Source organism: Lampris incognitus, chromosome 12 (assembly GCF_029633865.1).
Source record: "Lampris incognitus isolate fLamInc1 chromosome 12, fLamInc1.hap2, whole genome shotgun sequence".
NCBI classification, from domain to species: domain Eukaryota; kingdom Metazoa; phylum Chordata; class Actinopteri; order Lampriformes; family Lampridae; genus Lampris; species Lampris incognitus.
This window is the reverse complement of record NC_079222.1, coordinates 52,376,370-52,398,052: the sequence shown is the minus strand read 5'-3', so window position 1 is coordinate 52,398,052 and position 21,683 is coordinate 52,376,370. Positions and strand designations below refer to the sequence as shown.

The 21,683-nt window shown below is 45.0% G+C and overlaps 1 protein-coding gene across 2 annotated transcripts in view; it reads left to right on the top strand.

Annotated features, from left to right (window-relative positions):
- Nucleotides 1-594: 594 nt before the first annotated feature.
- Nucleotides 595-21,683, top strand: part of il6st (interleukin 6 cytokine family signal transduce) — a 33,005-nt gene continuing 11,916 nt past the window's right edge. The window contains exons 1-8 of one of the 2 annotated variants that reach the window (XM_056290402.1): nucleotides 595-763; nucleotides 1,152-1,457; nucleotides 1,549-1,699; nucleotides 9,886-10,043; nucleotides 10,121-10,438; nucleotides 14,056-14,138; nucleotides 14,548-14,773; nucleotides 14,878-15,081. In XM_056290402.1, coding sequence (XP_056146377.1) covers nucleotides 688-763; nucleotides 1,152-1,457; nucleotides 1,549-1,699; nucleotides 9,886-10,043; nucleotides 10,121-10,438; nucleotides 14,056-14,138; nucleotides 14,548-14,773; nucleotides 14,878-15,081 — 1,522 coding nt within the window. In that variant the 5' untranslated portion in view covers nucleotides 595-687. Of the gene's footprint in view, nucleotides 764-1,151; nucleotides 1,458-1,548; nucleotides 1,700-9,882; nucleotides 10,044-10,120; nucleotides 10,439-14,055; nucleotides 14,139-14,547; nucleotides 14,774-14,877; nucleotides 15,082-21,683 lie in introns of both variants that reach the window. The other variant, XM_056290401.1, reaches the window with a different exon arrangement.

Below are 21,683 nucleotides of genomic sequence, written 5' to 3'. Positions count from 1 at the left end.
TCAGATATCTCTTTATATAATATTCACGCATTGTACTGTAACATCATTTCCACCATTGTTGTTTTAGTTCCATCCTTCATTTTGTATTTATTCCCAGACTTGTCGGTAAATAAAGTTCGATGAACAGATCTCTAGAAGTTAGTGCTGGGCGGCGAACGGGAGGCGATCACGCTGCCCCAGCCTTGGTCGATCCATATGCGTCAGAGATCGCGGCTTGCGCAACGTCAACGCGGATATGACGCACACACGCACACAAACCGGAAGTAGGTGGCAAGAGTTCTTCGTGGGGGGAAGTTTGCGCTTTCGCCGTCCGCAGATAACGTTTCGGTTTAAGCGACTAGATTAGGAAAACCTGCGGCGGTGACAATCCGGGTTAACCGAGTAAACCGGATCCACCCAGCGCGGAATGGAGCTGAAGCTGTTTTACGCGGTGATTCGATCCTCATACTTGTTAGTTTAGAAATATGCTACATCCGGTGATAAACATTAAGTCTGTGTGCGACGTCGTGCGTAACTCGGATGTTTTCGCAGTAAAGACTCGCAGTTGGGATTAGTTTAGACGTCTCGCACGGGGGGGAGGGGAGGGGAGAGGAGGGAAGGGGGGGGGGCGTCCTGTCTTTACGTTCGTTTAATTTCGACTTTTCGTGTGTGTGGGCGCGCCGGAGGTCCGGGGCCCTTCACTCCATAATGACCGTCCAGATTGTGGGGCTCTGGCTTGCGGCGTTGGCGTCCCTGGTTTGTTCCACCGTGCCTCCTGGCGGCGGTAAGTACGGCCCGTCAATCAATCAGTTCATCAGCTCATCGATCATTAATCAATGTAACTTCGATGATTAAGCACATTTCATACCAAAGGGATGCTGATTATTTTTTCAATAAACTAAAGACAAAACTCGCGATTGGCCGGGAGGGTATAGACCAGTTACCACAGCAGTCTCACCCAGAGGGGGCCGCGGTGTGTGGGTGCAGGTGTTGTTCCAACCGAGCAGTTACACACTTGTGTCTCCGAATCGAGTTGCTCAGCAAAGCCTCTGCTGGTTGAGTCATGGCGTCCGCTGTGGAACTGCTTGGTTGGAACGAAAACCTGCACCCACACCGCGGCCCCCTTTCCGGATAAGTTTGCCCACCCCTGGAATAGACTCTCCTGTTTTTAGTGAACGACCACCACGTGGTCATCGCGCCGCAGTCGCCGGTGGTGGAGATCGGCACCAACTTCAGCGCCACTTGCGTGCTGGTCGACGCCAGCGGCGCCACAGCCGACGACCTGTACTGGATGTCAGCGGAGACGGTGGTGCCCGCGGAGTTCTACACCCGGCTCAACGCGTCGGCCATCAACGTCACCATCGCCGTCACCGGGGAGACACCTCAGTGGCTAATGTGCAGGTGCCGGAGGCGGATGCCGGCGCTGGCGGCGGCAGACGGCTGGAAGTTTGTCCACGGGATCCTGATCCAGAAGGGCTGTAAGTTCCTCGGTTTTAGCGGAGTTTGTGCATCGGCGCCAGGTGAATTCGGCAGGTGACATCTTTGTGTTTTCTCTTCTTTTCTCCCCAGATCCTCCCGAGAAACCAACGAATCTCTCCTGCATGGCTGTTCAAGCCGACGGGGGTGTGATCTCCCCCGTGTTGACCTGCACCTGGGACCCGGGGACACGCCAGAACATGGAGATAATCACCAATTACACACTGTTCGCCCGCTTCACCCAGTGAGTACCCCTTTTACCTGTTGGGTGTCATCCGGTGTGCTGGACACCGCCAGTTTGAGCTCTGTTTTCCAGCGCCTAGCTATGGCCTAGCTCAGTGGTCCCCAACTTTCTTTCCATGCAGTCTCCCCTACTTGTTTCTAAGAAACCAAGAGCAAAGTGATTCATTCCAAATATTTATTTGCAAAAAATTAACATCGGTTAGTTTTTTCCACCTTTATCTTCAACAAATGTCTCGTTTCCATCCTCAGAACATCTGTGTTTAAACGTCTCTTGTCTTGTATAAGCTTAACATTTTTTTCCTTTTAACAATCCGACAGAGTAGGCCTGTTGTCATCTGACTCAGGCTCACTGAAACAGCAACATGTTAGTACTGTTGTCATCTGACTCAGGCTCACTGAAACAGCAACATGTTAGTACTGTTGTCATCTGACTCAGGCTCACTGAAACAGCAACATGTTAGTACTGTTGTCATCTGACTCAGGCTCACTGAAACAGCAACATGTTAGTACTGTTGTCATCTGACTCAGGCTCACTGAAACAGCAACATGTTAGTACTGTTGTCATCTGACTCAGGCTCACTGAAACAGCAACATGTTAGTACTGTTGTCATCTGACTCAGGCTCACTGAAACAGCAACATATTAGTACTGTTGTCATCTGACTAAGGCTCACTGAAACAGCAACATATTAGTACTGTTGTCATCTGACTCAGGCTCACTGAAACAGCAACATATTAGTACTGTTGTCATCTGACTCAGGCTCACTGAAACAGCAACATGTTAGTACTGTTGTCATCTGACTCAGGCTCACTGAAACAGCAACATGTTAGTACTGTTGTCATCTGACTCAGGCTCACTGAAACAGCAACATATTAGTACTGTTGTCATCTGACTCAGGCTCACTGAAACAGCAACATGTTAGTACTGTTGTCATCTAACTCAGGCTCACTGAAACAGCAACATGTTAGTACTGTTGTCATCTGACTCAGGCTCACTGAAACAGCAACATATTAGTACTGTTGTCATCTGACTCAGGCTCACTGAAACAGCAACATGTTAGTACTGTTGTCATCTGACTCAGGCTCACTGAAACAGCAACATATTAGTACTGTTGTCATCTGACTCAGGCTCACTGAAACAGCAACATATTAGTACTGTTGTCATCTGACTCAGGCTCACTGAAACAGCAACATATTAGTACTGTTTAGGGATGGGTATCGTTAGGATTTTATCGATACTACTACTCTTATCGGTACTGCTTATCGGTTCGGTACTTTATTGATACTCTTATCGGTTCTTTTTGATTATTATGCAAGAAAAAAAGACACTTAATTAAGAACCGAATCGACATTGCTTTATTATTCTATTATGTAACTTTATATAAATATAAACAAATATTATTTATTCAGCAGCAACAGCAGCAGCAATGTTTTAAATGCGTCTGAATTATAGACTTTATAATCAACATTCAACAACAACAAATAAGATAAAAAATAAAAGTAGATAAAGATAAAGAAAAAAAAATATTAAAAATAAATTTTTACAGCAAAAGGCTAACGGAAGTTCAAACAAACAAGAACCTAGAACAGGGGTCGGGAACCTTTTTGACTGGGAGAGCCATAAAAGCCAAATATTTCTAAATATATTTCATTGAGAGCCATATAGTATTTTTAACGTATAATAAATTAAATATGTCTTACTTTTAATGCGACTTCTGGTGCTGCATGGTTTTGCTAATGGCCTTGTAGTCTGGTTCATACGTGGTGAGGTTGAGCTTCATGCAGGCGTTGAGGCTTCCATCAGTTAAACGTGAGCGTAGGTTGGTCTTAATGTTCCTCATATGCGAGAAAGACTGTTCACATGCATATGTAGAGCCAAACATGGTCAATACGGCAATACTCACACGCTGCATTGTGTGGTATGTCACAGGAAGCTCGTTCCAAGTTTTAAGAATCAGCTGGTCTTCAGGTTGAAGATTTTTCATTTCTGTCCACTTGTGTTCCCTCGCCAGCTCTGCTCGCTGTCGCGCAAGACTTTCCAACTCTCCATTAAGTGACTTGAACTTACTCATCCACATGTCTGATGCCTTCAGGTCAGCAACTTCCAGCTCAAAGTCTCTGATAGAGACCCCGGGGATGCATGTCAGGTCGATTTTGTCCACTGCACACTCATGTGGATGAGTGATGAACTTGAAAAGACCAGTGCGCGCACGAAATTCTCCAAAACGTGCTTTGAATGACTGCAGGAGATTGAACGTAAAGCCAGCTCGCTGCTGGAGATCCAGATGTTGAGTGGAGTCACTTGCTAAGCATGCATCTCTAAATTGTTGCAGTCTTTCAAAGTGCAGAAGACGACCTGTTTCAATGTCCCTGAGAAAGACTTCCAGCTTGCTTTCAAATGCAAACACTGCTTGTTGAAGGGATGAGATTGTATTTCCAATACCTTGCATTTTCACATTGAGCTGGTTCAGATGGCCAGTTATGTCCACGAGATAGTGAAACTGCAGGAGCCAGTCAGTGTTGTCTAGCTCAGGATGCTTGACGCCTTTCATTTCAAGAAAAGTCCGGATTTCACTCAGGCAAGCTGCAAAACGGCTGAGCACCTTCCCCCTTGACAACCAACGTACGTTGCTGTGTAAAAGCAGACCGGGATAATGATTCCCAACTTCTTCTAACAGAGCTTTAAACTGGCGATCATTTAAAGCTCGGGCAACAATAAAGTTGACCACTCGAATGACCAGAGACATCACCTCGCCAAGCTCCTGGCCACACGTCTGAGCGCAAAGCGCCTCCTGGTGCAGGATGCAATGAAAACTTAGGATGGCTCTCTTTTCATGTTCACGGAGAAGCGCTACAAATCCTTTGTTCTTCCCCAACATACAGGGTGCACCATCAGTACAGACAGAAATAAGTTTATCCATCGGTAGTTTTTTTTCTTTAGCAAACTCCATGAAAGACATGAATAAATCCTCTCCTCTTGTTGTCCCTTTCATTGGCAAAACAGCCAAGCTTTCCTCACGCAGTGTGTCACCTGCAGCATACGTGGCAATTATGCTGCACTGAGATAGATGGCTAACGTCTGTTGACTCATCTAACGCGAGAGAAAAGTATGTCCCGGCGTTTATGTCCTTAATTTGTGTTTCCTCGACTTGATTTGCCATCATGATGCTACGATCGTGCACAGTTCTTGCTGACAGGGGCATGTCTTTTATTCGTTTGATTATCTTGTCTTTATTTGGGAAGTCATCAAACAGTTCATTGGCCACATCAAGCATGAATGTTTTGGCATACTCGCCATCTGTGAATGACTTTCCATTCCTTACTATTGCCAAAGCCCCCGCAAAGCTAGCGGAATTCCCGTCACCTTGCTTGGTCCACACACGTAGTTGCTGCTGACTCGTCTGCACTCTCCGCTGTAGCTCCTCGCATGCCCTTTTCCTGCTGCTGGCCCCCGCTGGATATTTCGATGCAAATGAAGCATGGTGCGTATCGAAGTGCCGCTTTATATTTGACCGTTTCATCGATGCAATGTTATCATTGCATATTAGACATACCGCAGATCCTGCTCTCTCCACAAATGCAAATTCCTCTGTCCACGCAGCCTGGAATGCGCGGTAATCATCGTCTTTTTTTCTTTTCGCCATCTTTTCCGTTACAAGGGTTGAAGCGGATAAACTAGTTGGCTATCTGATAAAATTGATTTCTTCACCTTTACAATGACCCGGACATGCTCGCGAGCCATTGGTTCCCGACCCGACCCACGGGTGACCCGTGACCCGTGAAATTTATCTTCAAAACTAATTTCTGTTTACTTTAAAATGACACAGTATTATTAAGAAATATCACAAGTATTTTAAAATCAGTTCCAAACTGATTTTTTTGAAAAAAAAATAATTTTCAACTCAAAATTGTCTGGGAGCCATATGCCGTCACCGGAAGAGCCATGTATGGCTCGCGAGCCATAGGTTCCCGACCGCTGACCTAGAACATTATCCTAACAGTTCTTCTGCAGAAAAATCAACATATCTGCCTTCTCCGGCAGGAGTCGTGATCTCTCCTGACTTATAGTGTCCCCGGCTATTAGCCTAGCTAACTCCGTATCTATGGCTTATAAATTTCAGCTAAACAATTAGCTAAGCAATTATATTTTATTTATTGGCCTATTCGTAATAATTCGTTATTAGCCTAGCTAACTCCGTATCTATGGCTCATACGGCTTACCTGCAGTGGACGTGGATGGAACACTACGAGCAAAGCAGTGGAAAACGCCGCATTTCTGCAGATTAATACCATGTTTCGACAAACGATGTTTTGACAGATTGCTTGTATTGCCACCCTTACTGGCAAAAGATTTGTTGCACTTGTGGCAACGAGCGTTGTTGTCATCGACTTTTGAAAAATATACCCAAACTTTTGAACGTTTAGTTCTCTCTGCCATGATGAGCGCTTGAGCAGAGCCGTCTGTGCGTGTGTGAGCGAGTGTGTGGAGCACAGCACAGCCCCGCCCCTCGCGCAGTAAGAGAGAGAGACAGAGAGATGGAGAAAATGGCGAACAAGATTATGTTCGCGACGTTTAAATTCCTCGAAAAACACAATTGCCACAATATAAATCTCACTCCATGATTTCTCGAGTACCTACCGACTACAGATAGCGGAACCGAAAACGTCGGATCTTAAAAATGCTCCGGTTTTTACTAATTTAGAACCGGTTCCTGTTTAGAACCGGGTTTCGGGGGGCATCCCTAGTACTGTTGTCATCTGACTCAGGCTCACTGAAACAGCAACATATTAGTACTGTTGTCATCTGACTCAGGCTCACTGATACAGCAACATGTTAGTACTGTTGTCATCTGACTCAGGCTCACTGAAACAGCAACATATTAGTACTGTTGTCATCTGACTCAGGCTCACTGAAACAGCAACATATTAGTACTGTTGTCATCTGACTCAGGCTCACTGAAACAGCAACATGTTAGTACTGTTGTCATCTGACTCAGGCTCACTGAAACAGCAACATATTAGTACTGTTGTCATCTGACTCAGGCTCACTGAAACAGCAACATATTAGTACTGTTGTCATCTGACTCAGGCTCACTGAAACAGCAACATATTAGTACTGTTGTCATCTGACTCAGGCTCACTGAAACAGCAACATATTAGTACTGTTGTCATCTGACTCAGGCTCACTGAAACAGCAACATATTAGTACTGTTGTCATCTGACTCAGGCTCACTGAACAGCAATATATTAGTACTGTTGTCATCTGACTCAGGCTCACTGAAACAGCAATATATTAGTACTGTTGTCATCTGACTCAGGCTCACTGAAACAGCAATATATTAGTACTGTTGTCATCTGACTCAGGCTCACTGAAACAGCAACATATTAGTACTGTTGTCATCTGACTCAGGCTCACTGAAACAGCAACATGTTAGTACTGTTGTCATCTGACTCAGGCTCACTGAACAGCAATATATTAGTACTGTTGTCATCTGACTCAGGCTCACTGAAACAGCAACATGTTAGTACTGTTGTCATCTGACTCAGGCTCACTGAAACAGCAATATATTAGTACTGTTGTCATCTGACTCAGGCTCACTGAAACAGCAATATATTAGTACTGTTGTCATCTGACTCAGGCTCACTGAAACAGCAACATGTTAGTACTGTTGTCATCTGACTCAGGCTCACTGAAACAGCAACATGTTAGTACTGTTGTCATCTGACTCAGGCTCACTGAAACAGCAACATATTAGTACTGTTGTCATCTGACTCAGGCTCACTGAAACAGCAACATGTTAGTACTGTTGTCATCTGACTCAGGCTCACTGAAACAGCAACATATTAGTACTGTTGTCACTGACTCAGGCTCACTGAAACAGCAACATATTAGTACTGTTGTCATCTGACTCAGGCTCACTGAAACAGCAACATGTTAGTACTGTTGTCATCTGACTCAGGCTCACTGAAACAGCAACATATTAGTACTGTTGTCATCTGACTCAGGCTCACTGAAACAGCAACATATTAGTACTGTTGTCATCTGACTCAGGCTCACTGAAACAGCAACATATTAGTACTGTTGTCATCTGACTCAGGCTCACTGAAACAGCAACATGTTAGTACTGTTGTCATCTGACTCAGGCTCACTGAAACAGCAACATATTAGTACTGTTGTCATCTGACTCAGGCTCACTGAAACAGCAACATATTAGTACTGTTGTCATCTGACTCAGGCTCACTGAAACAGCAACATATTAGTACTGTTGTCATCTGACTCAGGCTCACTGAAACAGCAACATATTAGTACTGTTGTCATCTGACTCAGGCTCACTGAAACAGCAACATATTAGTACTGTTGTCATCTGACTCAGGCTCACTGAACAGAATATATTAGTACTGTTGTCATCTGACTCAGGCTCACTGAAACAGCAACATGTTAGTACTGTTGTCATCTGACTCAGGCTCACTGAAACAGCAACATATTAGTACTGTTGTCGTCTGACATCTACATCCACATGCACATCATGTAAAGTTGAGAACACTGATTTTTGACAGACAGTAGGCCTGTGTGCTATTTTGGCTCTAACAGTAACATTTTTACTGAGTCTACCATCCTGTTTATTCATAAACTAATAACAGTTTTTCTTTCTTTTGACAAGCAGTGTGTGTTATTTGGCTCACACAGTCACAACAGCAATAACTTATTGCTTACATTTTTTATCCTGTTCATTTAGAAACTAATGGCCACCTTGAGCTTGCATGCCTGTGACCAGGGATGGGATGTCAGGTGCGGTGCTTGTGACAGCCAGCCTAAAGTCCTGGTGTACATGGAGTCTGTCGTGGGCTTTTGTTATTATTGTTACAAGGGCACTGAAGGCTGTCTCAGACACATATGTAGTGCTGAATGAAGGGCAGAATAACCCGTGTATCTGCGGGTTTGGCCAGTCTGGGTGCAACAGTGTGTCCTTTGACTATCCAAAACTTTTTCTGGAAATATTTCTTTGACCCCGAGTCGGGTCGGCTTGAAGGTCAGCAAGCTCATCGCAGCTGAAGCCCCAACCATACAGCATGCAGCAAGGTTGTCATAGGGCAGATTGTTGGATGAAAGATAGGAGTCCACAGCCATACAAATATCCTGGCCTGTTGTTGTTGCGGTTACATTGGTAGACATAAGAATGTCTTGTTTCAACATATTGAACATAAACGATGAGCATGGACTCGTCTGACACTTGTCATTTCATTCAACTGAATGGCAAAGGGGACATTCCTAAGCTTCTCGTGCAGCTGGTTCTGACAATCTCCAGCCATTTTATCAATTGTGTCTTTGACAGTGTGGTCAGAGAGTGGGACGGTTTTCACTTTATTGACCGCGTGTGGGCCACACAGCCTCTCTTCAGTGTTCAGACAGGTGGGTTTGATAAGCTGCTCTCCAACACCGTGTGACTTTGTACCCTTGGCAGTTAATAGCCACCACTCACATGACGCCTCCGTGTCTCTGTGTAAATCCTGCTCGTTCAAATGCTTTTCTGATGTCGGTGGATCTTATTGATAGCGCCACCTGCTGTTTCCTCTCAAAAAATTCCTGACTGTCTCTTGGTGTGGTTTCATTTTGCTTGGCTTCATGCTGTCATGAGTTAGTGTCTCACCACACATGACACATTCTGGCCGAGACTTGTCCTGTCCTTCCATAAAACCTAAGTTAAGGTGGCTCTGGAAATAAAGACTTTCTTTCTTGACACTGAGTCATCCGCACTTTTACGTTTCTCAGCCATAGGTTAGTAGTACTTCCCCTTCCCCTACATAGCCACGATGGCTACCAATTAGGGTGAGAAGTAGCCAGCGTTTCACACTCAGCTTTTTGACCATTATGAGTGTACTGTCCGGGTACTGATAGTGCACTGTATGTTGCCATAATTGTCAGTGTGGACCCACTTATGCTCTCAAAATAGCAAGTATAAGATCGGAAGAAAGTGAATTGAGACACTGCGTAGGTCTTCATAAGTTTGTAGTTCTCACCACATTTGTCGTTCTCACCATGTTTCTAGTTCTCACCATGTTTGTAGTCCGTTGGAACAAACCAGGTTTAAGCTAAGAGACTGTTCAGCAATGAATGGCACACCCTGCCACCCTTAGCATTAGCATTCTTTGTTTTTGAACCCCCCCCTCCCCCCCACCACCACCAGCAGTGGCGAGATCCGAAAGAACAGGATAGAGGGGAACAACAGCGGCCAGGTGGCGTTCAGCATCTTCCCACACCACTTTGAGGTTGACGTCTGGGTGGAGGCGGTGAACCAGCTGGGCAGAGTGGAGTCGGAGCATCTGGAGGCAGACGCCGACCGGTTCGGTGAGTTGGGTGCTGTTAGCGAGCAGGATATTCCAACACTGTTTTTGCTTGTGTCTAAAAGTTGTTGTCATCTGCAGTGAAAACGAAGCCACCGCCAGACGTGCGTGTCCTTTCTGAGCGGCGCTTCCCCACCTCGCTGCTGGTGAACTGGACGCAGCCCATCGCCAGGGAGTATGTCCGGCTTGTCTACCAGATCCGTTTCTGCCGGAATGGCTCACCGGTATGGTCCAACGTGCCGCCCGCTGACACCGCCAAGGACATCCAGTCGTTCCGGCTGCAATATCTGCAGCCTGATGCACTGTATGATGCCCAGGTGCGCTGTAAGCACGCCACCAATGGCTACGGCTACTGGAGCGCCTGGAGTGCCAACGCCACGGCGAGAACGCCAGAGGAAAGTGAGTAACTAGGATTACGGCTACTACTACTAGTGCTACAACGACTAGAGTTGGGACCGATCTGATCCAGTATCAGTTTCGGGTTCCAATACTGATGTAATTTACGCATCAGATATCGGACTGATGTTACCAATCCACGACTGATCCAGATTCAATAAGCTGATATTTTTATGAATTATGAATATGTAGTCATGCAATTTTAAGCCCATAGCCAAAATGTTATATGTAAGTTCAGGTAATCTGAAGTGTTTTGGACACAGGGATGTGGACACAAGCACTTCACTTGCCTATATACAGAGCGGGAAGTGAAGGATGCAGACATTGCTGACTGGATGACTGGGGGGAGGGGGATGGCTGCAGAGAAATGAGTGAAAACCCATAAAATGTTAACCTGGAGTCTCCTAAACGCCATAGTAATTCGGAGAAAGATAAACTGGCCATAGATGACATCGCACTGTAACAGAGTGACTCAGTGTGCATGGAGTTAGTGGCGCCATGTAACCTCCCCGGCAGCTGTTGCAGCTGAGCCAGGGCAGGAGGTGGCGGCGGATTCACCTGGCACTGAGAGCCAGGAGAAGGAAGATGAGAGTGAAATGGAGTACAATTCTGACTCAGACGGCATGGTAATAGATTACAAACACCAACCAGTGAACTGTACACTTTGGAGAAAATCAATGTTTTTGAGGATGAAACTTTACTATTTTCCGGAGACAACTAAATTTCTCAAAACTGTCACAGTACTGCAAAAACTTGTAGGTTATGATTTATTAGATGAAAAAAGTGTTATCGTTTAAGAAAGTATGTCACCACCTTAAGAAAAAAAGCACCTGTTCAAAAGAAAGGGAAAAAAAGTTCACTAAAAGAGAAAAAACTAACAAATAATTGAAATGAATCACAGGGTGTTATTATTTTCTTTCTATCCGTCCCATTTGTTTCTTTCTGAATTTCATTTTACTTTTTGGGTCTTTAAACATTAGTGGAGGGAGAGATAGGCAGATGAGAGCGGTACTTTTTGATTTTTGCACTAAAACATTTAGGTTATCCAAAGGAATTGAATCAAGTGCAACTGGACTTGGTTATGGACTTGGTTAAGTCCAGTTGCACTTGATTCAATTCCTTTGGATAACTATGACCTGGATGAATGAGAACATTCACAGACAACATTTAGATTAATTTTTCTTCAGGAAACACACAGACTTGGGTGGGGATTGGAAAAGCACTACAGATTTCACACTGGACAGGAAAAGTGAAGAACCACATTTACATCTTCCATCACTTTATCCAGGTTATTGCCACAATTTGTTTAATTGATGCTTGGAGAAAAAAAATTCAAACAGCAGACACGACACGTGGGTAAATGTTTCAGAGAAGCGGGTCAGTGCTGCCAGTCTAGAAAGGGTGTATATCACGAGAAACCTTAACATCAGGTTAGTCAGTAGCAACATATTTCCAGTTGGTCTTACAGATCACCACTTAGTCAATGTTGTTTTACGTCTTTCACCAACAACAAATATATAAGTCTTTCTAGCATTCTAACGTGAAATGACAACAAGATGGGTCTATTTGTAAAAAAAATTGAATTCTTCTTTCGGCTGCTCCTGTTAGGGTTTGCTACAGCGCATCATCCGTTTCCATCTCTTCCTGTCCAAGTTCACCAGGGAGGATGTAAAAAAAGACAGGTTAGACTTCTTACACTGTGAAACTGCAACTGGTGATGGGGACATTTGATTGTGATGTTTAGTGTAAACCAACACATACTGATCAGTACTTAAGGTTTTACTCTCATCTCATCATCCACTGGAGCACAAACCAGGAGTCATCAGGACGCTGGACCACCGAGCTGACAACGTGCCCACCGACACAGTGGTTGGGGAAGGGGAGAAATCCCACATTAAACAGGTCCTGGTTAAGTGTGGTTATCCTAACTGGGCGTTTGTCAAAGCCAGGAAGACCCCAAACAGTGCACCAGCCGATCCAAGAGAGGAGAAGGACAACAGCTGTCTAAGTGTAAACCAGTGGTGATTCTGTATGTGGCGGGAGTGTCGAAACAGTTGAGACGCTTATTTTCCAAACACCACGTCTCAGTTGCTTTCAAACCCCAAAACACGCTGCACCAGAAGTTGGTCCACCCCAAGGATCGGGTCAAGCAGCACAAACAGAGCAATACGTATAGTGTAGTTGTTAAGTGCCAAGAGGATTGTTGTGACTTGTACATTGGGGAAACTAAACAGATGCTGGCCAAGAGGATGACACCACACAGGAGAGCTAACACATCAGACCAGGATTCCACAGTCTACACCATCTACAGACCAGGACTCCACAGTCTACACCATCTACAGACCAGGACTCCACAGTCTACACCATCTACAGGCCAGGACTCCCCAGTCTACACCATCTACAGGCCAGTGACCACTCTTTCAAGGATGAGGATGTGCACATCCTTGATAGGGAGGAATGCTGGTTTGAACAGGGAGCCAAAGGGAACGACTATTGGGGAGCTAAGTGTACATCTGTCACCATCTTACAGTGCTGTGATTGCAACCATTCCCAACTCCTCTGTGAATAGTACACATGGCCATTGTAACTCTAGTTAATGGTTACGGCAATTTGCATATGAAACCAATCATTTTCGGTAGTTATGCCACTGTATTGTTTATAAGGGTGGGGACATCTGCAGTCACTGTATTGTTTATAAGGGTGGGGACACCTGCAGTCACTGTATTGTTTATAAGGGTGGGGGTACCTGCAGTCACTGTATTGTTTATAAGGGTGGGGATACCTGCAGTCACTGTATCGTTTATAAGGGTGGGGGTACCTGCAGTCACTGTATTGTTTATAAGGGTGGGGATACCTGCAGTCACTGTATTGTCTATAAGGGTGGGGATACCTGCAGTCACTGTATTGTTTATAAGGGTGGGGACACCTGAAGTCACTGTATTGTTTATAAGGGTGGGGACACCTGAAGTCACTGTATTGTTTATAAGGGTGGGGATACCTGCAGTCACTGTATTGTTTATAAGGGTGGGGTACCTGCAGTCACTGTATTGTTTATAAGGGTGGGGTACCTGCAGTCACTGTATTGTTTCTAAGGGTGGGATACCTGCAGTCACTGTATTGTTTATAAGGGTGGGGACACCTGAAGTCACTGTATTGTTTATAAGGGTGGGGACACCTGCAGTCATTGTATTGTTTATAAGGGTGGGGATACCTGCAGTCATTGTATTGTTTATAAGGGTGGGGACACCTGCAGTCAGTTGAGACCGAAGAGGTCACTTAGATGATGATGAAACGTTTTTCTCAATAAACGTGTCCAGATGAACTGATTCACCCTTCTGTGATATTAGTCCTATTACTATTAATACTACTGCTGCTAAAATCATAGTATTTGACTATTTCTACTACTATTAATACTACTACTACTATTTCTACTACTATTACAGTCCTTGGCTATTACTGGTACTATTACTGTTAATACTACTACTGTTACTGTCATAATATTTTGACTGACTACTACTATTACTGTTAAAACTACTGTTTGAGTCTTTGACTAGAACTATGACTATGATTTCTACTACTAGTACTACTGCTGATGATTTTCTTTCCCCTCACTGCTGCAGAGCCCACAAGCAAACCGGACCTGTGGCGGACTGTCGCTCAGAGTGACGCAAGTAGGAAACGCAGGGTCAAGATCATTTGCAAGGTGAGCTATCAGTTTGAAAGATCCCCCCCACCACGCCAGTTAGCAAACGATTGGTTAACAGCTCGAGAGGTTCCCTCACTGTCAGATTAGCTAACAGTTTGAGAGATCCCCGCCGGATTAGCTAACAATTCAAAAACACAGAATCATTAACTAACATTTTGAGGGTGGCCATTGTGTTAACGAACAGTACTAAAGATCCCTGCCAAAATGACGTAAATCAAAAGCGCCTCTGTGTGCCGTTGCTCCCCAATATCAAGCCAAGTTGTCCGGTGGAAGCTTTCTTCCACGACGACAGCGGACCAAAAGTTTGCGGAAAATGCTGGGAAAAATATGCTCAGAAATTTCCATTGTTCCCCCGTTTGATTGATGGAGTGATTTGGAAAGATATCTGAAACGCCACTTTTTTCAGGATCCCGTATTATCCAATGGGAAGATCAGAAGCTTTGACTTCTGGGTTCGGAACACCACGGAGACCATTGCAGTCAATGGCTCCGATTCTGGTGACGACAGGAAGATCGTCACCCTCCACCAGTTTGACCTGCCGGACAGGGAGGCAGTGTACGTCGAGGTTGTCGCCCGCAATTCTGTGGGGAAGTCACCAAAGGCAGCGTTGGTCATCCCGAAATTGGCGGACGGTAGGTGGCAGTTTGCAGAGGCGGCATTACGGATTTTTCTATTCTTGTCCGAAAAAGTGTCTGATGGTGTGGTTTTTCTTTTCCCTTGGTCCCCCCCCCCCCAGAACTTCCTCCTGTGGAGGGGCTGATGTGGTTCACCGACGCTGGTCGGCTTTGGGTGGAATGGCGACCGCCCAACCTGACGGCGGCAGGGCGGGCCCCCCCAAGGTACGACGTGACGGAGTATGTGGTGGAGTGGGTGTCAGTCAGCAAATCCCAGATCGACTGGCAGCGGGAGTTGCGGAACGCCACCAGAGCTGCCATCAGAGGTACTGAGCAATATTTTCACGTGGTTTTTTGGAGACGGCGAATAATAATAGTAAAAATAACAATAATAATGCTAGTAGTAATATTGTGGGAGTGCAGGAATGAGGAGACGGAGAGATCAAGTCGAGTCAATTCCGTTTACTCGCCACACATAACAACACCGATACAGCACAATCTCTCCTGGCAACCAGCTAACCAACCGCTAGCTGCTGCAAACATGGCTCCCCGGAAACACCAAGCAGTGCCTACGTCAGCACTCTAAAATGTCTGCCTTAAAGGAGCAGCAGCCCCATGGTGAATCTACCCTCAAATACACACTACAACATAATAATTAGAATTTCAGGAACACTTCATGAATTGAATTTATAAAATATTACTTTGACATATAACAATAAAATACTAACATTATTTTTATTATTACATTGTTATTATCATTATTATATTATTGTAATGTTAAAAATCATTTAGTATATAAAAAAATCATTGGATAAAAGGTGCTAAACCAAGCACATAATAATGATGATAATTATATTAATAATAGTAATCGTAATAATGAGAACAATAATTGTAGGTTCCAAACAACGATGCCATTAGCTTCTGACGCTCCCAATGCTAAACTTCAATCTCCCGTCTTCCATTTCCACATAAAAAGAAAGCCACGGACCACGAAGTAAAATCAACTGTTTAATTATCAAAATCAATAAGGTTCATACATATTTTCACGATTCCTAAACTTAAAGAGAGGGAGATAAATAAAGCTGAGCGATAGAGAGAGAGAGAGAGAGAGAGAGAGAGAGAGAGAGAGAGAGAGAGAGAGGTCAAAAGACTGTCTGGCTCCACTCTCATACTTGGCCTGACTAACCGGATTAATCTGGATATTTCTTACTAAACTAAACTTGACCAGAATGCAATTCTTACATCTGACGACAATAAAGTCCTATCTTCAAAATAAAAGTCCCCTATACTATGTCATACTAATATCATCTAAAAATTAACTACACATGAAATCACTGTCTAATCAGTAAACATGAATTATTTCTTAACATTTTATCTCCTGTAAATACTATAATGTATCTATTTATTATCATGAATTATCTTATTTAAATCCCATGAACTAAATGTACAAAATTATTTTCTTACTCATAAAAAATCTTGTAAATGAACTTAAATTATTTTTATTTATACAAACTAGGCATTTAGGCACCTACATTACCGGCCCCTAATTGTTATCAACGGCCTTGAAACAATTACTAAAACATCAACTTAAGGCGTCTTAATGCCATCCATCTTAAATATCACCTGTCTAAAGTCTCTAAATTAAACTAGACTTAAGAGGTGAAGCTCTTGATCTTCGCCCTGCCTGAGACAGAGACTTTACTTCGGTTCATCATCTTCTCCCCACCCGAGGTGAGGCTTGGCCTTTAGATACAGTTCATCAAAAGTCTTCGGACTCATGAAGAAGGACAAGCTTTGTTACAGGGCGACAAAGCTCGTTGGTCTTGATTTTGACTCTCACTTGGCGAATGAAACCTTTCTTGTCCGGAAAGGTCTCAACAATCTTCCAAAGTGGCCATGAATTTCTGGGTGAAGTGTTGTCCACGATCAGTACCACATCACCCTCACTGAAGTTTCTTCTAGGTGTGGACCACCTTTGTCGTTCTTGGAGCTGTGTGAGGTACTCCTTGCACCAGTGTTTCCAGAAGACATCTGTGATGTACTGAACTTACCGCCACCTGTGGCTAGCGTACTGATCATCTTTGTTGAACACTCCAGGTCGTAGCTTGGGCTTGACCTTGAGTAGCAACAAGTGGTTGGGCGTTAAAGCCTCCAGGTCGTTGAGGTCTAGCGATGTCTTTGTGATGGGTCTGCTGTTTATAATGGCTTCGGCTTCACACAGCAGGGTATGAAGCCCCTCCTCATCCAAAGTTTGTTCCTTCACTGTGGTTTTCAGAACTTTCCGCACAGAACGGATCATCCTTTCCCATCTCCCTCCGTGGTGAGAGCCTGCTGGCGGGTTGAAGTGCCACTGGATACCTTTCTGCTACAAGGTTTTTTCGATCTTGCTGCTATTCCACGCCTTCAATGCTTTCTTCAACTCTGTGTCAGCCGACCTGGTTCCGTTATCTGAGTACATCTCTCTTACTTGTCCTGTTCTCGCAAGGAATCTCCTGATTGCATTAAGGCATGCATCTGTGTCGAGTGAAGACGCTACTTCTGGATGTATGGCGAGACACGTAAAGATGACTCCATATCTCTTTGCCTCCCCTCTTCCTCTTTTCACCAGGAATGGGTCGAAGTAGTCGACGCCAACTCTAGTAAAGGGGGGGTCGTCCGGCAGGACCTTGAAGGTAGGTAGGTCTGCCATGAGTTGTTGTCCTGTTGTTCCGTGTAGTCTTTTGCAAGTGATGCACTTGAGCAAAAAACGTCTGATGGCTCCATTTGCTCCAGGTATCCAGAACCTTTGACGCAGCTGAGCCAACATGTGATTCCTTCCTGCATGAGCTGTGGTGTCGTGGATATGTCTCAGCACAAGCCTCGCGATGTGCGAGTCCTTGGGCAAGATTACTTGCTGCTTGGCTTCAACAGGCATTGCCGCTCGGCTCAACCTTCCTGCTACTTTCATGATTCCATCCTCCAGTATTGGATTCAAGTTGAAGAGTGAGCTACTTTTCTTCACCCTTCCTTGTTCCTGCAGCATTGTCAGGTCTTCCTCGAAGGTTTGTTTCTGGTAGTACTTGACAATTTCTTTTCCGCCATGGCTAGATCTTCGCAGGTGAGACCTGTTCCTTGGGAAGCCATTTTGAATCGGCTCACTCTGCTTTCTCCATCTGTTGCCTTTCTTTCTTCTTTCAGCTCTTTAAGCAGTCCCTTAAGCTTCAGAAACCAGGCAACGGCGCGTTTAAGCTTCACCCAGGATGAGAAGTGGTTCATCAACTGTCCCGTTGCGTCTTTCAGCTCTTCCGCCTGGATGACATGCACTTGAGCTACTCTTTTGATCTCCAGATCATCAACATCCAGCCTTCCAGGATCTGGATTCTTGGGCCACTGATCTTGTGAGCAGTGCAGGAAACTTGGTCCTGACAGCCAGCTTTCTTCTTTCAGGAATGCCTCGACAGTCTGTCCTCTTGAGACGAAATCTACGGGATTCAGAGCGGTATTGACATACCTCCACTGTGAGGTCTGAGAGTGTTCCAGGATAGCTGTGACTTTATTAGCCACGAATGTCTTGAATCATGTACTTTCACTGTTCAAGTACTTCAGCACGGCCGTGCTGTCTGTCCAAAAGATAGAATCGTGCAGCTCGAGTTCAAGCTCTTTCTTGAGAAACTTGTCCATCTTGACTGCGACCGTGGCTGTGGTCAACTCCATCCTTGGTATGGTTGGAGACTTTAAGGGTGCGACCCTTGCCTTGGCCATCATCAGAGCAGTTTGAGCTTCGCCAGTCGTGTCGCGCAGCAGCAGGTAGCTTGTAGTTCCGTAAGCCTCTTGACTTGCGTTGGCGAAGTGGTGGAGCTGTGCGGAGACTGGAGCCCCAAACTGCTTTGTCTTGATGCATCTGTCCACTCCGAAGTTCTCAGGCCTTTGCAGTCCTGAGATCCACTTTTCCCAAGTCTGGATGATGTTGTCTGGTAGCTCCTCGTCCCAGCCATACTTCTGCCTGCAGAGATCTTGTAGGAGTATCTTCGTGGGCAGCACCACTGGAGCGAGAAACCCCAACGGGTTGAAGATGGAACTGACGAGGGAAAGTAGGCCTCTCCTAAAACACCTCTGGAAGCTCGATGAATTGTTTTCCATCCAGGTTGCTTATTTCCAGTCCAGTCACAATACTTGTGCTCATAACAGATTCCGATCCCATTGTTCGCAGCAAGATGCTTGCTTTGCATCCATCCATACTCAGTTGTGCTATCAGTGACTCTGCAGCAAAAGTAGCCGAGCTACTTGGGTCCACAAACGCGTACGTCGTTACTTCTTTGGTTCCCTTTTGTGCCTTGACGCGCACTGGAATAACTGAGAGAGCACAATCTTCTTTTCCGGCCCCTGTGACACCAAAAGTCTCCATCATTTGTACAAGAGCACTTGTCACCTCTTGTTCAGTACTTTCCTTCGTTGCTTCTTCTTCTTGAGAGTCTTTAGAGTCGTCTTTAGAGTCGTAGTGCAGCAGCGTAGGGTGTTGTCGAGATCATTCTTGACACTGCACTTCGTTTGTGCAGCTGTTACTCATGTGACCGTGTTTCAGACATGCAAAACGCAGACCTTTGCTTTTTAGGAAGTCTATCTTCTCTTTGTGTGGTTTGCTCCTAAGTTTTCTACAAACCGTTAGGCTGTGCTGCTCTCCGTTGCAATAGCCACAGGGCCTGCTGTTTGCATCCACTGCAGCTGTTGGTGTTTTTGGCGACGCTTGTTTGTCGCTCTCTTTCTTGGCTTTAGACTTTTCAGCCTTGGGGGAATCGACTGCTGTCGTGAACACTTTATGCGACTTGTGTGTCTTTGTCTTGTGTGGTTTTGATTTCTGTTGGCCTGGTTCTTTTGTGGCTGGAGTGTTGTCTTTTATGTTTCCGTAGAGCGGGTGTAGAACGTATCTAACTTGCTTGTTGACAAAGTCTACGAAATCCTTGAACCTTGCTCTTTGGTTTATTTTGTCTTGTAAGTCACAGGCGTGTCTTCTCCATGTTTCTTTGAGTTTGTACGGTAGCTTGTTAGCCAGCGCTCTTATGTTGGATGCGTTTTCCAAGTCCTCCATGTAGCTAATATCTGTCCTTGTGTTGGAGCAGCCTGTGAGAAACAATGCAAAGGACTGCAATGCTGCACCATCTTCTGGCTTGATTGTCTGCCACTCCAGAGCCTCTTTTATGTAGGCTTCCGCTATCTTGAAGTCATCACCGAAGAACTGTTTCAGCATTTGTTTCGCTTTGGCGTAGCCTGCTGTCGGTTCCATGTGAATGCAGCTTTTAACCAGCTCATGTGGTTGTCCACTGCAACAGAAACTGTAGGCGGTCACGATTGTCCCTGGTGCGGTCTTCAATTCCATGTTCCATAGATCTGATGAATGTCTTGTATTCGAGAGGGTTACCAGTGAACGTTGGAATGTTGAGATCAGGAAGTAATGACGCTTTGTGATTCTTCACGAGGTATTCGGTGACATTGGCCTGTTGATAGATACAGTGGCTTGCAAAAGTATTCATGCCCCTTGAACTTTTCCACATTTTGTCACGTTTCGACCACAATCATAAATATATTTTATTGGAATTTTATGTGAAAGACCAACACAAAGTGGCACACAATTGTGAAGTACAAAGAAAATTATACATGATTTAAAAAAAATGTACAAATAAAAAACTAAAAAGTGCGGTGTGCAAAAGTATTTAGCCCCCCTGAGTCAATACTTTGTGGAACCGCCTTTTGCTGCAATTACAGCTGCAAGTCTTTTGGGGTATGTCTCTACCAGTTTTGCACATCTAGAGACTGAAATTTTTGCCCATTCTTCTTTGCAAAACAGCTCAAGCTCAGTCAGATTAGATGGAGAGCGTTTGTGAACGGCAGTTTTCAGATCTTGCCACAGATTCTCAATTGGATTTAGGTCTGGACTTTGACTGGGCCATTCTAACACATGAATATGTTTTGTTTTAAACCATTCCATTGTAGCCCTGGCTTTATGTTTAGGGTCGTTGTCCTGCTGGAAGGTGAACCTCCGCCCCAGTCTCAAGTCTTTTGCAGACTCCAACAGGTTTTCTTCCAAGATTGCCCTGTATTTGGCTCCATCCATCTTCCCATCAACTCTGACCATCTTCCCTGTCCCTGCTGAAGAGAAGCACCCCCAGAGCATGATGCTGCCACCACCATGTTTGACAGGGGGAATGGTGTGTTCAGAGTGATGTGCAGTGTTAGTTTTCCGACACACATAGCGTTTTGCATTGAGGCCAAAAAGTTCAATTTTGGTCTCATCTGACCAGAGCACCTTCTTCCACATGTTTGCTGTGTCCCCCACATGGCTTCTGGCAAACTGCAAACGGGACTTCTTATGGTTTTCTTTTAACAATGGCTTTCTTCTTGCCACTCTTCCATAAAGGCCAGATTTGTGCAGTGCACGACCAATAGTTGTCCTGTGGACAGATTCCCCCACCTGAGCTGTGGATCTCTGCAGTTCGTCCAGAGTCACCATGGGCCTCTTGGCTGCATCTCTGATCAGTGCTCTCCTTGTTCGGCCTGTAAGTTTAGGTGGACGGCCGTGTCTTGGTAGGTTTGCCGTTGTGTCATACTCTTTCCATTTCCGGATGATGGATTGAACAGTGCTCCGTGAGATGTTCAAAGCTTGGGAAATCTTTTTATAGCCTAACCCTACTTTAAACTTCTCCACGACTTTATCCCTGACCTGTCTGGTGTGTTCCTTGGACTTGATGACGCTGTTTGCTCCCCAATGTTCTCTTAACAAACCTCTGAGGCCGTCACAGAACAGCTGTATTTGTACTGAGATTAGATTACACACAGGTTGACTCTATTTAGTCATTAGGTCAACATTCGATCATTCAGCAATCATCAGGCAACTTCTGAAGGCAATTGGTTGCACTCAGAGAAAAGGGGGCTGAATACTTTTGCACACTGCACT